Source organism: Tyto alba, unplaced genomic scaffold (assembly GCF_018691265.1).
Source record: "Tyto alba isolate M040663 unplaced genomic scaffold, T.alba_DEE_v4.0 Super-Scaffold_16, whole genome shotgun sequence".
In the NCBI taxonomy this organism is placed as follows: domain Eukaryota; kingdom Metazoa; phylum Chordata; class Aves; order Strigiformes; family Tytonidae; genus Tyto; species Tyto alba.
In genome coordinates, this window is record NW_024881278.1 from 8,889,411 (window position 1) to 8,907,746 (window position 18,336).

The window sequence follows — 18,336 nt, forward strand, 5'->3', positions numbered from 1 at the left end:
TGAAACAACTAACAAGTGGTGGTTATTTATTTTGATCCTGAATCAATTGGGATGTGTAAACTGTAAAATTACTCTAAGAACGTTGCCGAAGCTCTTAAGAAATAATGTATTGTTTCTTTCAGCAACTAAGGAAAAATTACTTGTACATCCTCAGATTACTTGCATGAACTTTCATTCATAGTACATGAGTATGCCATGTCTGGTGTTTGTACATCAGACTTCTAGTGAAGTAGACATATATTTTCTAAATATAATTTTTGTTTTACAATAAAGAATTCTACTGTATCATCTGAAATATACTAAGGCATTTCCAATAGTAGTATTAACAAATTTTGACAAATTTTTAATAAAACATTCTGATACAAGAGTGTCACTTGATTTTTTGGAATTTTAATACAATTGGTTCTCAAAAGTTAGTGATTTGAAACAAATGTGAGAGAATTTATATCCAAAGACAAGCTGAAGGTATCTTGCTAGTGTGGCCTGTAGAAGGAAATTAGTTTTCTTCTGACGATCTACTGTACTTCTTACCATGACTTAAGCGGTGGAAATAAAATACATGTTTTTGTCTGGTTGTCCTTAATAAACATAAAGATGTTTGAAGGTTCCTCCCTGCAGTGTATTCTGATACTTAAATTCAGACCATTTGTTGTTGCCAGTTTGTGTTAGGGTTTTGTTTAATGGAGCCTTTCCTCATGTGCCTGGGGCATGCGGTATGGGATCAGTCTGACCTGTGCCTGGGTACAGTGATCTGGACTGGAAGGGTTCATGGTTTAGGTTAGAAGCTCCTTTCTGCCCTGTGCCAAGTTCGGTCAAGATTAATGTCAGAAGTAGTCTTGAAAAGTGGTGAGCTGCTATAATTTAATATTTAGATGGATAATGATAATTCTTTCTCTGTGGATCCTGCAATCTGATTGGCAGAAACGTGGTCCTTAGCTAACAGGTAAAGCCCAAATGTGAATCATGGCCTCATTTTTAGCCAGTCAGATCCTTCATCCCAAGTGCGTTCCTCCTGCCCGTGGACAGGGAGCTAGACCTCTGGCCACCAGCTGCCGGCTCCTTGGGTCCCTGCTGCCATGGTGTCAAGGGAGGGAGCTGTGAGAGGAATGCTGAGACAAAATACGAGAACGTAGAAGGGATATGCCCAACTTACATTTTTATTTTAGGTAAACTTTTAGAAATGCCAAATACTATGTGGAGAGCATGTGCTATGGTGAAGATGTGAAGGAAGACCAGTCTGTGTGACCTGAGGTCTAGTTCCCTAAGTCGGTGAACTTTTCATGACTTCCATCTTCTGCCACGGAGAAAGGAATGTTCCATTTTCAAAGACTCTATTTTGAGTGTTGTATATAATTTATGAAGCACTTCGTTGTCAAAAGTAAAAAAAAGTCTTATTCCACCTCTCGAGCATACTGTTTTTAACAGCAATAATGATTAATGTGTTGGCCATCTGAAGGGTTGCCGAAAATGCCAATTCTTGCTTTCTTGGCTGTGACGCTTTATTTCCTCTTGTGAGCTTTTATGTGCAAAAGACCAACAAATGGGTCACCGTTGCTTAAATGACTTGTCATTCATTTTGCATCCTGCATGTAATATTTCTGAAAACATAATGGCGCTTTGTGTGCAGAAGTTTGTTCCAGTGATTTTGTTTGATAATTACAAGGAACTCTGACTGTTAGTCATTTATAACATTGTTTAATTTAATTTTATTTCCAAAAGTAGATGCTGAAAACTAGTTTCCCATTTCAGTATATATTCTTAATTTCATATTTCAGTGACTGAAAAGTTGTAAGATCCAGACATGTTTTTCTGTGAAATCTACATGAAATCATGTCTGTTCTGTCATCTTTTTTGAGAGACTGAGCCGTGATAAGTTAGCTGTCCTGTACTACTAATGCACCTACTTGCTGAGCCCTAGCCTATACTGCCGTAGTTTAAAAAACAAGAAAAATGGAAAAAAAAAGAAGGTGTCTTGGAGCCTGTTAACTTAAAGTCCTTTTAAAAGCCATATTTACCCAAGTAATACCCCCAAATAGTTTTGATTTATCCAGATTATTTAATAGCATTACCATCCACTAAACTGACAAAGAAAAACATTTGGTAGCCCCAACTGTTCTTTGCAACTAAGATTATAAGACTCCATTCAGGAAACCATTTAAGCATATGCTTAAATTGCTTTGCTTTGTTGGTGCCCTGTAGTGTAACAAAACTAAGGGGGAATGGGTTTGACCACAACCTTTTTCTTTGTTTGATCTGCCTCTGTTAGGATCAGTCCGAAACTACAGAGGCAAGCCACTACATATTATTCCACATAAGTGCTTTATTAACTGCATGTGCTGTGAATTAAATTAGTCTAGCTTTGTGTAATTTGGCTCGGTTTCACTCACCAGCTGAAAATACAGGTAAATCATCTCACAGTAAAAATAACTGCACCGCTGTTCATCTCTGCCTCAGCTGGGGGATCAGACCCCATTAGTTGATGAAAAGACAGGCCTAAGCCACAGAAGCTCCAAATCTGAACTGTATCAGTCTAACAGTAGTCATTACCAGGCACTTCAGAAAAATGTAACCCAAAGTGAGCTTCTTAGAAATCTCTAACTTCTTCATTAGAAATCAGTTTATATTCTGGAATACTAGGGCTTTGCAAGACAGTGGGAAAGGGAAAGCGGTTCATGATAGTGTCATGGTATTTATTCAGGAGCATTCCTAGTATCTTTCTCGGTAACAAGAGTAAAGTGACGGGCAAGAGTCTTTCTTATGATAGGTATTTGCTTTCTATTGTGTTCTCTATGTATATATTACCATTTCATTTATGTCTTGTGTATTAGTTCCTCTGTATCCTCTGAATGAGCCAGTTTATTACAGAAAATTTGACTATTTAGTTTTGTTTCCTGCAGAAAATATTGCAGCTACTACCTGAGAGGATTTTTTATCGATGGCATTTTCGCAGTATAGGTAAGAAGGAATGCTTTAAAAATGTTCTAGTACAAATAAAATCAATGTTTTCTGTAGTCATTTCCCTGGTTCTGCAAGTCCTGTTAACCACAGAATCCCTTAGTATTGTCCATATACCAATAGTAGTTACTTATGAGACTTGCAGCTGAAAATTCTCAAAACATATGGAAAATCTTTTTACCTGCTGTAACAGCTCTGTGTGTTCCTTGTTTTGTGTGGTTTGGTTGCCTGCTTCATTTTTATTTTGCACAAATGCTTTCTAAATTTTTGTGTTCTTGGATTTACTTGAGTCATCTTCCCTTTCTTCTCTTCCATGCGCATCATGATGATGATGGTTATAAACCAACACACCTTTTTCTAATTGGGTCTCCCTTTGTATTCACAGAATAACACCAAAAATTAAGATTGAGGAGGGTTGTGGAATCTGTATGTGACTCTCTTGCAAATTTGCATTATGATAGTCTTTTGCAAGTGATCCTATACGAGATGCCCATAAAAATTCATAGCACTAAATATTGTTCTTTACCTCAACCCTTGCCGCCTCCTGGAAATTTATTCCGTAAGGTTTATGCTGTGAATAGGTGGCTGTTTGGTAGTTGAGCAAAGGTTGTGTTAAAGTGTATGCAAACCATTGGACTGCTGCAGTGAATAGGAGCTTAATTTTTTCTCTCATATTTCTGCACTCGCTGTGCAGTTCATGAATATTTGTGAAACACTCAGTTGTCACATTGTTTGTGGGAATTAAATAAGGAATTTCTGGTTTAGAGCTGGGATAGTGTAAGAAAGAGATTAGAGACAAAAATAAAAACTTTTTAGTAGCTATTTTTGACCAATTTTTCTTTTAATGAGTGGTTCACAATTTTACTGGCCTTTATGAGTGGATTTATGAATACACAGTATTCCTGCAAGTTTAGCCCCAGCTGTCTTTCACTGATTCTCATATAATAGAGGATTTACTAAGCATCAAGTTAGAATATGACATTGGCCATGACAGACAAGATACCTATGGATGGCATTCACTTGGTCAAATTGTTCTTTCCTCATGCTCCTATGGTATTTACTATACATACTCTGGCTTGTGGAGCAAGGGAAGAAATAGAAGACTGGTGAGAGAAGTCTTGGAGTTGGTAAAGCTCTGCTTTTTTTTCCCCTTAGTCTCTTGTCCGTTCTGCATGCTTTGTGGGGCACGTGTTCTGCAGAAAAAGGCTTCATAAACATGGAACTGAAGATTGTGTTGCAATATGTGCATGAAAAAGAACAAAGTAAAGTTGCTAACTTAGGGCACATACTTGGGTTGCTTGGCTTAAAGCACTTAATGTTCTTCCACTATAGTTGTCTTCTCTTGAGCATAAAGGTAATAGATATCTAACAGGCTTGGTTTAGTCACTCATGAACTTTGGAAATATAAGTAAGAAAAGCAGGATTAATTTTTCTGAACAACTACCAAGTTGTTTTAGAAGTTTTCATATTGTTTGTATAGGACTTTCAACTAGATTTTAAAGTTAGATTTGAATGCTGTGGGGAAAAAAAAAAAAGCTTTATTGTCTTTAGTTTGAAGATAGTTAACTTTTTAATGATTTAAATACTCCCTGTGGCCTATAGTGCATATAAAGTGAATCTTCTGACTCTGTAATCATGTACAGGAGTCAGAAAGCAAAATTTATTCCTCTCCTTATTTGACCAGATTGAATAAAGCTAGAGCCCAATGAGCGCAGAAATATTACAAAGTGAAATTTTGCTAGTCAAAGCACCCTGAAATCCAATACAGTAGTTTAACTTGATAATTTTCTCCAAATTAAATATCTTTGATTCATCACTACATTGAAAATTCTGCTTCTGAGTGCTACCAGAGTGGTTGCAGTGTTTTGTTTTGTTGTTTATTAAAGTAAATTTTTTGCTGCTTGGAGGGGGAAGGAGTTATATTTATTCTAAGCAGTACTTTTTTTGTTGTTGTTCGGTTTGGTTTCCATCATTATTTCATCAGCTGCTATGGTTTTCATCAGAACAATGAATTTGCTGTTGCAGAAGAGATAATGAGTGGAAGTTAAAGGTCAAGGAAAGGGCTTTTTGTCACATTTCCAGTTAGCACTGACAAAAATAAAAGGAGACATCTGCTTGACCACTTTACTACCATTTCATCTGAATTAGTCCAGAACAAATTGGGTTTAGTCAGTTGTTTTATAGTTAATATATTCTTTATATTTATGCTTCTCTTGAATACTCATATTTGGATAATTTTTTAGCTGTGTCCAATAAATAAGCTACAAAATTTGGCAGTGCAGTTCTTTACAGCTGTACCTTGTGATTTGATTTTTTGCTTAACATTCACATGCATTAATATATATTTGCTATAAATGTTAATAATTTCCACTTAATACTGTGAAATGGTGAGATCTTGAGAGAAGGATCATGTCTAAGGAATGTACATAATTCACAAATCCAGGAAAAATAACATTTGAAGTTAAGGACAGTTAGCCTGATATTTCTAAAACCAGAATCGAAATATGTTGCTCTTTTAATAGTTGTGTTTTATAGACATGAATGTAGTGTAGATTGCTAGCATCTTTTTCTTATCATTATTGTGAATTTGGTATATGTGAATGCATTAATCCTACAAGTTGGACTGCCTGATTTCTCCAAATATAGTAAGTAAAAATTTCCCCTAGATAACTTATTTTTAATGAATATAATTTGACAAATTTTCATCTGACTAAAACCAAAGTACCTCACTGTAAAGATACAGTATATTGAATCTTAGAACTCTGATGATGATGTTTGTAACTGGATTCACTTTGGGTTTTTTTCACCCCATAATTTTCTTAATCACCAGCACAGTAGCCACATAGTACATGGCATTAAACTAGCCTTTTCCATAGTATTAGAAAAAAAAAAAAAAAAAAATACAACAAATTCTGGTGGAAAGTGACCATCTTAGTATCTGATATGTGCTTGTTCCATTTCTCTAATCCAGGGTCAATTCTGAAGAAGCTTTTGCACACTGGAAATTCTCTCAAGGTATTTCTCTTTCATGTATTCATATTTCTTTTCACTTTAATTCTTATGAAACATATTACTTTACAATTTTTCATTATCAGTGTTTTTCAGATTGTTAGGCTTTGAAATTTTACTTACCTATTAATCATAAATTTTATTATTGTAATCCTAGATTATTTTAACATTTATATTCAGTCATTTTGCTGTTCTAATGACCTTTGTAAAGTTACCCGGAGAAGGTATCAATATATTTTGCTTAAAACTTTATTTTTTCAGATCCCTCTAGCATTAAGTATACTGTATGGGTTTCTTGTTTGCCAGAGAGTTTTAAATCCATTTCTCTTTTTCTAAATATAGGGCTAAAATTAAAATTGTATCTTGTTAATGAAAAAAAGTAGTAAATAAACTTAGTGAACTTCCTGAATATGCTGCCTTGGGTGGTTTTGTTGCTTCTCAGTTTTCACATGGATCTTTGGACACCAGTGGTGTGGAGGACAGTAGCTTGCTTTGACCTCTGTGCGGCCAAGATTTCAGACTTTGCAGGTTACAGAGTACTGGCAGCTCCCCAGCTGCGCGTTACATTTGCTGTTGTGCTTTCAGAGCCCCTTTTATGTTTGAGCCTTGGGACTAGCCAAGATGCATTTGGCTCTCGGACCTGGGGGAGCGGAACGTGAACTTTTTTGCCTCTGATTGACGTTGGAGTGGCAATGCTCTCTGCTTGGAGTGCCACTGCCTTGGGTACAGCTTGCTCCCACTTTTTTCTGCTCATGATTAAATTAATCATGTGATTACTCTTGGTATGATGGAAAGACTCGCTAGCACATAGCTGGGATGAAAGTACTTGTCTTGCATTTTCTTACCTATTTAACTGTGGTGCTGTACTTTTAAAAATTGTTTTAATATCTTTTTCTACAAAATCATCCCCTTGTAGATAAGATGTGAAGGAATCCGACTGTTTCTTCTCTGGCTTCAAGCGCTTCAGACTAACTGTGCAGAAGAGCAGATATTAATATTTGCATGCCTTGTGCCTGGCTTTCCACCCTTTATGTCCTCACGAGGTCCCTGTACACTAGATAACCTTATTAGTCCTCCTAATTCGCCAGACGGTGAGTAAATGAACCGGATTTCCATGACGGATGTATTCCCTCCCCCTTGCTCTGAGGTTGTTGTGGAGCTATAGAGTTTCTTGTGGGAAGGAGGTCACATGGATGGTACTATTTGTCTTTATAATTCAGAGATGTGCTGAATTTGTCAAGCTGTAGGATTTGTTGCAACTGTATAACCTGATCTTGTCATTCTGAGTTCAGAACAGCTGGGTTTTGGTGGGGTTTGTGTGTGTTTTTTTTTTTTTTAATTGAGGTGCAGCTATATGAGCATGGTACGGCAAAATCAGTGGGTGTTTAGATTTACAACTTATTGGTTAATCTACAGTGACTGCTTGTGTTAGCCCTTCCAAACGGCAGTAAATCAGAGGTTGGTGCCACACTCCATTGTATGCGGTAGGACTTGTGGAAATATGGGAAGCCCAATCAGTTACTGGACTTAGACTTTGTACAACTTAGTAGTGCATTAATGATTATTTTCAAATTAATCTTTTAATAGAAAATATATTTTACTTAACTAGTTTAAGTTTTTTATATTTAAAACATTTTATTTTTATTTTAGCTAAGATTTTTCCAGAAGAAATAACGCCACTTTTGCCAGCTGTCTCTGGAGAGAAAATTGCTGAAGACCAAACCTGCTATTTTCTTCAGCTACTGTTAAAATATATGGTAATTCAGGTGCGGAGGATATATGTTTTTAACTGTTCATATTTGGAGGAATGTACTTGTAGAAAGCTAAGTCTAAACTACATCTATAGAGAGCGCCCCAGGAAAAAGTGGTCTTCTGCACTTTCTTATACTTTTTTTTAAAAGGAAAATAATCCCAAAGGTAATTCCTTGTGCCATTTTTGGTGAAAATAAGCTTTTCATATTTGTGATGAGAATTAATGAATGTTATCTAACATTGCAGGATAACTGACTATTTTATGTGCTTGTGGTTGCATTTAGAAAATGGATATGTTGTAAAAATGCAGTTTGTTCTCTTTGGACACATACAGAGCTGGGAAGACATGTAAAGGACCACTGGAGAAAGAGATAAAAAAGGAGAGATGGCTTCTGAGTTTTATTTTTTTTTTCTTAAAGAATGCAAGTAACATGTACATCAAAAATTTTAATTATAAATAGATCAGATTAATCTGGACAGGAAAGAAATTAAGATAATGTATATATTTAAAAAGAACAAATTAAGCAACATTTTAAATACAGTGGAAACTGTGTAGACAACATTAAAGAACTCAATATTAAAAAAAAAGATAAAAGATAATTAAATACTTTGAGATACATCTTTTTTAATATCTATATCAAAAGGCAAGATCAAAATGATATTTGGAAAGGGTTTTGTCATCTTGAATAAATGCTTTAATTTGAAAAGTGGCTGTATGAAATTATCAACTTCCTACACAGCACTCTTTGTTTTACATATCAGAGTCTCACAACACCTCAGTAAAAAATTTTCACTGTTCTTTTTATATTCTTATTACATGTTTGGGATGTTAAAAAGCTGACTACACTATAAATCCAATTGCACTGTGGTTCATCAACATTCATTTATTTGTGTTGCTCAGTAGAGAAGAGCACAGTTGGGCAGTAACCTTGCTACAGGCAAGAGATGAGATTAAAATAATCTGATGCAAGTGCAGAATGATTGCTCAGAGACAGAACATAGAGCAAATCTACATCCTCAAGAAAATGTATGTCTGGGACTGGATAGAATTTAATATGAGTCAGTTTATTTACATAACAAAATTATACAAAAGTTCAGTGGTCTTGTTTCCAAGCTCTACATGTGTATTTTGTAAAAGTAGGACATTACAAGTTCCACAATTTTTAGAGATTTGGAAGAAGATCTAGTGCAGATTAAAGTAAGAAAATGTGTTTAAAAATAAATAAATAATTAAATCTTACATGACTGATGTAAACAAGTCAGTTTTTCTTTAACTTAATAAATTATCATCTTGGATACGGATTCAGTGAACTTGTTATCTGCTATATGCAGTTGGACAGGCTTTCCTAAGAGCTTTACCACAAAACCAAGATTTAAGAATCCTGTAGTCTTTTGATGTTGCCTAAAAAAAAAAAAAAAAAAAGACAAGATAAAAGAGGTGGGCCTGAATTTAGAGTATATGTCAAAAGATAAACACTTTTAGTGCTCATTTGAGTTTCACATAAAGAGAAGTGATGTAAGAGACTAAAACCCAGGTAGGTTTAAGTCATCAGTGGAAAAACTGCTTAATTGTAGACATGTCTACTTCTAGTTTCTTATTTGAAATTGTACTGGATTTTCTTATACAAAAAAAGATAACACTCATATAGGTTTTGTGCAACTTCAAATTGAAGGTGTTTCAATATGAAAAGAGCAACTTTTTGTCAGAATTTGGCACGGTATTTCAAGGAGTTATAGGTAAAAACTGTTGGTAAAGAGCAACTTTAAAGTATAGGTATGACTGGTGTTGATCTATGCAATAACGGAAAAATACCTTTAAAAACAAACTTAGATGTCAGCCTCTTCTTTGTCAGTGGAAATTACTTGTGCCTTGAGTCAAATTTTGCGAATGAGTATTGCATGTCTATGTGCAACTGTATTAAGTGTGGGCATTGAGTGTGTTTCTGATGAAAAACATATTTGTGATAAAAGTATAGCCCGAAGTGTACCTTCGTCTAAACTTACAGGTAAGAAGCAAATTTGTTAAAAACATTAATACAACATTTTCTGTGCTTCACTGGATTAGAACAGTGCAAATATGCTGGCTTCTAATGAGTTCGCTTTCTTTGATACGCTAAAGCCCTCATGGTAATATCTTATATTCTTACTGCAGTTTATAAAGTTTTTTGGGACAGTGCAATTTTTTTTATATCTTGATAAAGTGCAATTGTTTATCGTTTGTATTCAATGTGGAATGATTGTCAGTCTAACACATTAACTTGAAGCTTTTTGTTTCTCTTTAACTCCATGACAAAGGCTGCAAGTTTAGAGTGGAAGAATAAGGAGAACCACGACACGGGTTTTAAATTTCTCTTTACCTTGTTTAGAAAATACTATCTTCCTCACTTGTTTCCGTCTTTTACAAAGCTAACCAACCTCTACAAACCTGTTCTTGGTAAGTAGTGAATTTTGCCTTTTAGATGGAAAAAGCAGTAATGGTGACTATTCTCAGTAGCATCTCTGTAACCTGCTGGTGTATCACTACAGTTCTGTTGAATGAGGATTTTTCCTCCCTTGTCTCATGTCTTGATTTTTTCCTAGCACAACTTTTGTTTTTCTGAGATAGTCCAGGAAGCTGCTGCTGCTCATCACTGCATAAGGACTGGTCTGATTCTCCTTTCCAAAGGACATTTCCACTGGTGTAGCATTTAGATCGAGTGAGTGAGGACTCTGTAACTGTGATATGTAATGAAGACAGAATATGCTCTCTCAGTTTTCTAAAGAATCAACAAGTTGCCCCTGTATGAGGGAGTAGCAACCTTAGTTACTCTTATTTTACTACTTGTTTCCTTGAAGAGAAAATGAACATGAAGGGCCAGAGGAAAGGGAATGGAGATGTACATCTACAGTTTCAGGGTTAAAAGCGTGTTATTTCAGAAACACATTTTTCGTAATTTCATACTGACTCATGTACTAGAGTCCATAGGAGCAGTGGTGTTAGTACCTGATGTACTGCAGCCTCTTTTTCATCATCCTTCCCCTCACTCCTCTGACTTTTAACTCCTGTCCTTTGCAGTCTAATATGTAGTATCTAAAATCACATCAGTACTACTTCAGCTGTGCTGTTCACAGCTAGAGCCCAGGCCTTCCATCTTTTTCAACTGGCTACAAGTGAGTTTTTCCTAAATCTAAGCATATGAATGAATTATGACCCAACCTATCTCCCTTTGGTAATCTTCCACTTCTTCCCATGTGTTTTCTTTCTTTTATTTCAGCTTGTGCAGTGCGCTCTGCATCTGAGCTAACTTTTCTTTCCAATGCACTAAGTATCCTTTTTCTTCTTAATCTTTACACTATTGAGTGTTCCAGAGCCATCTTCTCTTTTCTACTCTACTTAATTGATAAAACTGTGAAACTTTTAACTTAAATGTAGTAGGAATAGTTTGTTTCAGATTTTGCTCTTCTTTTTGCAGCCCTTCTCTTTTACTTTCCTTTGTTTTGTGTGATGCAATTTATAACCTTCAGGAAAGAGCTGTGCTTTTGTGTTCTTGCTTCTCTTTAGGAGTAATAAAATTATGATAGAATAGCATTAATATAATAAAAGCAGTCAGTCATTGCATCTGCTATTTCATTTGGAAAAAATGTTGTTGGTGACATGTTCAATACATTTAGCCAGTGTCTGGAAGCAATTACAGTTTTTTAAGATTAGATTTTCTTCATATCTCCTCTTTTTATCTCACCAGATATTCCTGATATAAGACCAAGACCAGTGTACATTACTGCAACACGAAACAATGAAAATGTCTATAGCACAAAAATCCCATATATGGCAGCTCGAGTTGTTTTTATTAAGTGGCTTGTAACCTTCTTTCTTGAAAAGAAATATTTAACTGCTGTTCAGAATACAAAGAATGGAGGAGAAATGCTCCCTAAAATTATTCAGGTGTGCTTTAAAGTTTACCTCTCTTTTCTTATGTACATGCTAACCTTGCTCATGATCACAATACACTGACAACTGAAACAAGAAAGAAATGCTACCCTTAAGTGAATAAACGATGTATTTGATTATTTATTTTTTTTTTTTCCTTGGATGAAGGAGGGAATATAAGGGAAACCATTTAGTAGTTTACTAGAATTTTTTTTTCTCATAGCTGTTTGCCGTACCAGCTTCATCAGTGTTATGTTTAGACTTTGGGAATTTAATCTGTAAACTGTCATACTTACTTGTGCCATGGACCATTTCCCAGCAACATCAATAGCTGCTTTGCTTTCCTTTTGATTATAGCAGCTGTTGACAATGAGGTATTAGAAAAATATTTCTAATTTCAAACTGTTGGTTGAGACTTCTCTAGGATTAGGGACTTCACAATGAATTTTATAGCAACAGATATTCTTTCTTTTAAGAGACTCCAGCTTCCTGTTAAAAATTTGGTATCAATGTCAATTTACGGTCTTCTCTTGAATCATATGTCAGTGTCAAATCTGGATTCAGTGGAAAAGCATACATTAACAATTACAGTAGAACTGAGTATTTTTCATGTCAATTGTTTTTTTGAGTTCTTCATTGTAGAGGTTGGAAGCCCTGAGCCAGCTAAATGTAGCTTACCTAATGAAAGTGCGTTTTTTAATTGATCTTTCTCATTGGAAATTCTACTTTTTACATAAACTTCTGTGCCATTCCAACAGATATTGCCTAGAAAAAGTTTTTTTTTTTTTTCTTTTGACTGAATTTTATAGACAGCTGATACCAAATAAATATTTAAGTTGCATAAAGGTATTGCTGCACTCAAAATGGAAACTGGTCAAGAGTTATCACTTAGCTGAAGCTGTGTGCCAGCTTTTGGCATGTGTTGACTTAGTGGTTTTGTGCCTCGCTAGTGTGGCTGAATCTTACCAAACAAGTTCATTGTGAAAAGCAGTAGAGATGTTACTGCTGCTGTTACTGCTCATTTGGTCAAACAGAGGGCAGCTTTATAAATGTAAACATAAAGCAGAGCTGTATTTGGGTGTTACTTTGATTTAGTGTAAGTTGGAGTTCTTTTTCTAGTAACTCAAAAGCAGTTTTTTTAGTCCTCTGTCTTCTGACTGGATCATTCTAGCTGGACATGGTTTGAGATGTTGCAAAACTAATGCAATGCTAGGACAAAACCTGACAAAGAGTTGTCAGGAATAATAATATGCAGTAGTATGAGGCATGTGTAGTGGTATGATCCATCTTTTCCCAAAAATCAAGGGACTTGGGGATTCCTCTCCACTGCACCTGTGCCTTCCTCCCACCACTGCATCCCTCCTTCTTTGTCTTACGGAGTGGACAAGTCAGCTGTTCTGGGCTCGGGGAGGGGCACAGGCAGTGTACATCATGCAGAGTATAAAACCAAATTCCTTCTCGGATCAAGTAGTAGACTGAAAGTTACACTTCCTGACTGTTGGGATTCCAGTGTGTTCCGTGAAAAAGAGCACTTGAGTTCTGCATAAGGATTTTTGGTGTAAACTATTTCTGTTACTTAATTAGGTGTGTGTTTTATTCTGTGTAGACTGTTGGTGTTGTAAACCAGGATAAAAACGCAGAGCTGGAAACCAGTATGTCTTATGCGAGTGAGCAGGAGAGAAGCCATTCTAACAGCAGCACTTTGTCTGACAGAAGGCTCAGTAATTCCAGCCTCTGCAGCATCGAAGAGCAGCACCGAACTGTCTATGAGATGGTGCAGAGAATCCTTTTATCCACTCGAGGATATGTTAACTTTGTTAATGAAGTGTTTCGACAAGTAAGTGTGTATGTTTAATTGCTACTGTATGTTTTTGTTATAAGGAAATGTCATGGTTATGAGAACGAACACTGAGAAGGCTGTTGGTCAGGTAACTGTTCAAACTTGATGCAGATCTCACCAGTACCCTTTTAGATTAGAGTCCTTCCTAGGTCTAGTTTTAATGATAAAATTACGAAATTTTTATAGGAACTGAATCTTGTTCCTGGTGCCAGATGGCAACGTGTCTTATTTGAATGGGCCAATTTGTTCTTGGTATTGTGATGTAATTTAAAGGTGTGTAAAGAGCTACTAGCTTGCAACTTTATTATTTGAATTAGTAAGACTTTTTCCTTGATCAATGTCAGTATTTAATGTCTATTTGAACATTGATTGCTTCTACTAGTATTTTTCAGTAATTTGACATCTTTTCAATTGTTTGGGATAAAAATACAAGAGTGCCAATTTTTATATTTATTTTTCTTGTCTGGTACCAAAGTAGAAGTTGGTTGAAGCAGCAGTTCCAGGGTCACATAAACGTGCAGAAGATACTCTCCAGCAGCTGAGTGAGCACACATGCTTTACTATGAAGTATCTTATGTGACATGGCTTGGGAACTCCTTGTACCAGTGCTTTTCAGTGGGACAGATAGCATTTTGACAGGAAGGAGTACTTCTCTGTGTGTTAAGAACTGCTGTGGCATGCTGCCCTCTCCTGGTGTTTGTTCAGAGTATGTAAGGTTAGACCAGCTTCAAGGAACAAAGGCTAACGTGGTGCAGTACCTTTATCTTTACTAAATGTGATCAGTGTTCAGTAATTGAAACAGATAATGGTATTTGGACACCTTTTTGTGTTTATCTCTTCCTTACAGGAATCTTACTAGTCACTGTGAATTTCTTCTCTTTCTTGCTTGCTTTTTTTCTTTTTACCCTGCTGCTTAGCCTTTCTGAAAGCATTCCATGCTGTGCCCATTCATCCCACCAATGAACTGTTATTTCTCTGATACTCTAGCAGTTGGCTTCTGGCTTTTTCAGTTTCTGCATCCTTAATAAGTTGACAGTGTCTGTAAAGACATACTCAGAAATTTCATATACTTCCTGTATGACATATTTGAACTTGCTTTAGCTAAGCCTTCAATTTCTGTTGAAATCAGCTGTTGGATGTTGCACTTCACGCTAACTAGAGACAAGGAAGTATAGTATGGGATGCAAAGATTTCCATTGACCTGAGCAAGATACCTTTGTAATGATTTTGCAGCTAAACTAGGTGTAGGAAATACTATAGGTTTGACCCTATTAATCATGGAAAGTGGGTAATCTCTTCACAGGTGAAAGAACCTATTTTTTAGTATGAAAAATATATTTTCATCTTTCAGTGGTTTTATAATATAATGCATATTGATACCAACATGTTTTTTTTGTTGTCAAGATACGCATTTTTTTTGTACCAGATGACATTTTCAGACATTGATTTCTGTGCCTGCTCACTGCAGCGCAATGGTTTTCTGTCACTGTATTTTTTTCAGTCTCCGAAAACCTCCAGAATTGTGGGGAAGCAGCCAGTCTAGCCTTCATTAGCTTTTGGAGAGGACATCTTTACAGAATGCTTCCCAAATACAGATACGGAGTAGCACGTTGAAAATAAATTTATTGTGTACTTCCAAAACTGTAGTAAGAAAGGATGGAATGCCAGCCACTGTTATCCTCATCACAACTTACTGTTCTGTCCCTACCTACACTTGCATTTCTCATCGTATACTGCTGATGTAATTCGAAGTCATCTTCTCCAGGAAGTGCAACATAGTACCTGAGTTTGGCCTGCCAGATGTCTGTGGCTAGTAATGGCCTGTAAGATGAATGCACGTTCATTTACAGACTTGCAAGAGGAAAAAACAACCTTTGTGGTTTTGTCCAAACAAATACAACATGGAAGTAATTTGGAATTAGTAGTTACAGAATTGTGGCTGATGTAGATATATGCATAGGTTGTTGATTGATCACAACTCCTTCCAGTACAGACGTAAAATTAAGAACTATGTATCCTTTCTGTTTTGAGCTGTATTATTTATGGGTGGTGGTATATGGGTGTGCTTATACATACATGCACATCTATGTCCTATATATAGTAAAATTAGTTAACTTTTCAATTTAGGCTTTTTTATTGCCACCTTCTGATATATCTGCAACACGAAAAGTGGTTAAGGTATATCGGAAGTGGATATTGCAAGAGAAACCTGTATTCATGGAGGAGCCAGACAAAAAGGAAGACATTCAGGATACTGTTGTCAACTTGGAAGATTCATCAGTGCAAACTGATGGTAAACATGTATGGTATCACTGTTACTTACTTTATTCTGTTTGCCTACAATATATGATTTAAGTTTTAAACTCGCTTTGGAAATGAGTAACAATTTTTAAAATGTGTGGAAAATCACGATTAAAGGTCCAGAAATTTAAAGTAGTATTGAGTGTTCAGTAGCCTTTACTGAGCGCAGGGAAAGATTGCTGCTATTTTGACCAATGTAATTTGTTGATTATTGCTTCTCTCTACGATAGCAAGAACTTAATGGGAGAAATTGCTAATATGTTCTGCAGTGTTAAAATTTACACTGTATGTTGGCCTAGTGCATGTAGGTCTATTTCCTTTTGGTGGTAGTTAATTAGATTTTGAAAATATCTCCTAATTTGTATATACTGGGTGAAATACTTGGATTCAGACATCTTAATCTACAAAATCAAAGTGTAGATACAAATTCTGTGCATCATCTTTTTAGTAACCTGTATTGAACCATCAGTAAAAGTTGACTTTGACACTATTGACACAGTGAAGCTGTTTAAAGGGATGTTTTGTTGTACTGAGAAAGAGGGTCAAGTTCTAAAAACATAATGAGAATTACACGATTATTTTTTGTAGGGGATTTATAGTTTTGCCAGGCTTATTCAACTATTGCTGCAATCGGTGACTACAAAATGTGATATAAGATATTTTAAATAACATAGCTCTTAAAACTTTTATAAGCCCTTAAATTCCACGTTTGTTCAGAGATTAAGAAATAATAGACATGAATTCCTTGCTGAAATTAATGTAGGACATGACAGCTCCCCCTTTTTTGCTTTTGACATTTTAAATGATTTTGAATAAATGTGGACATACTCCTTTCTGCTTTGTCACTAACTGAACCATGTTTTTGAAAGCTTTCCTCTGACCATTCAGGACATAAGCGCTCATCCAGCTGGGGAAGAACATACTCCTTTACCAGTGCTGTTAACAGAGGATGTATATTAGAAGATGAGGACAAAAATGTGAAAGCTGGTGCTCAAGCTGCATTACAGGTGTGGTGTCTAGAAGGGGTACAGGGCTCTGACATAATAATGTAATTTTACACTACAAATTATAATACAGTCTCTGAGATTAAGGAAGACTGTTGTTGATATTTTAAGATACAATTTGGACTTAATTTATAACTTTATTAAAATTAATACTAAGCTACATGACCATGTCTTGGGGCAAGATGTCTATATTTTGAGACAGAAAGTTCAATTTTTTTCTACTGTGGATACTAGGAATTGATCAGAACTGTACATTTGCTCGTACTGAACCTCATTTATTTGAAATATTGGTGGATGCATGAGCATATAAAGCCAGGAAATGAGTAGCTGGAGGAACGGTACCCTTGCCTGCCTGAATAGAAGAGATACCTACAAAGCCCATACTGTGCAATGCATGCCTCTGCTGGGTCTGAAATGCCACCTGACTTTTTGCTAGAATGATACAGAAAAGTAAAATGAAACATGCAACTTGCTGTAGAGAAAGTGAAGGGTTTGACTGGAGAAGTATTTTATTGTAAGTCTTGACCTTTTTTATTCCTGACACTACATTAATTGACTCTAAATGCCTTTCTTGAAGGTATTCTTGACAAACTCTGCGAATGTTTTCTTACTGGAACCATGCACTGAAGTCCCTGTGCTTCTAAAGGAGCAAGTTGATGCTTGCAAAGCAGTTCTGAGTATCTTTAGGCGCATGATAATGGAACTATCAATGAATAAAAAGACTTGGTGAGCTTAATACATTCTGCATCATTTAAGAGAAAATTACCATCTTTTAAACTGTGTGGGAGAATCATTGGGTAGGGAAAAGACTGGCTGTCTCAGGAGTAGACCGTACTACTTAAGTCACACATGTGGCTGGCCTCTGACTTGATTTGTGAGACTGCAGGCTCTGCTGAGTCTGCACCATGATACTGTTTGACTTCAAGGCTCTGGCTGGTATTTCCATTCCTGACTTCACCTTCTCAAAAATCAATTTTTACAGTCCACAACCAACTACTGTTATTTTGCAAATGATCTGTGAAGTTTTGAGTGTGATCACATACTCGATATGTAAGGCTTACTGGAGGCATTAAGAGGGGGTTTTGGTACATGAAAATTAACAAGTACAATTAATGGAACATGTGAACAAAAAGTACAATTTTGTTTTGGAACCAGGGAACAGATGTTACAAATACTCCTTAGAATAACAGAAGCTGTGATGCAGAAGCCAAAAGAAAACCAAATGAAGGATACATTTGCTCAAAGCATGTCAGGATTACTTTTCCGAGTGAGTGTTGGGTTTGCTTTTTTTATGTTGATTTTTCAAGATTATTACCTGTAGTTTTAGGTAAGTCCTATTGCACCGTACTATGAAACCTACTCATAAAACATGAAAAAATTTTCCTTTGCAGTAATACAAGTAATTATTTTGTAAACTGTTCCTAATTGAGGGAGACAGATTCCAGGTGGAACAAACAGTTGATTTGATCTGTTAGTCAGGGCTCTATTACAAACTGTGGCAGAACAGGCAGGAACACAGTCTCTTTGTAGGATGTCTTCAGTGAGTATCTCTAAGGTGTATGCTTGAT

At 35.9% G+C, this 18,336-nt stretch overlaps 1 protein-coding gene across 4 annotated transcripts in view; it reads left to right on the forward strand.

The window, feature by feature from the left end:
• RALGAPA2 (Ral GTPase activating protein catalytic subunit alpha 2) overlaps positions 1–18,336 on the forward strand; it is a 166,326-nt gene that overhangs the window by 18,089 nt on the left and 129,901 nt on the right. For all 4 annotated transcript variants that reach the window (XM_042789382.1, XM_042789380.1, XM_042789383.1 and 1 more), the window contains exons 4-14: positions 2,898–2,955; positions 5,927–5,970; positions 6,881–7,055; positions 7,615–7,730; positions 10,012–10,150; positions 11,439–11,638; positions 13,230–13,460; positions 15,591–15,764; positions 16,634–16,771; positions 17,346–17,494; positions 17,924–18,035. In XM_042789382.1, coding sequence (XP_042645316.1) covers positions 2,898–2,955; positions 5,927–5,970; positions 6,881–7,055; positions 7,615–7,730; positions 10,012–10,150; positions 11,439–11,638; positions 13,230–13,460; positions 15,591–15,764; positions 16,634–16,771; positions 17,346–17,494; positions 17,924–18,035 — 1,536 coding nt within the window. The remainder of the gene's footprint in view (positions 1–2,897; positions 2,956–5,926; positions 5,971–6,880; positions 7,056–7,614; positions 7,731–10,011; positions 10,151–11,438; positions 11,639–13,229; positions 13,461–15,590; positions 15,765–16,633; positions 16,772–17,345; positions 17,495–17,923; positions 18,036–18,336) is intronic.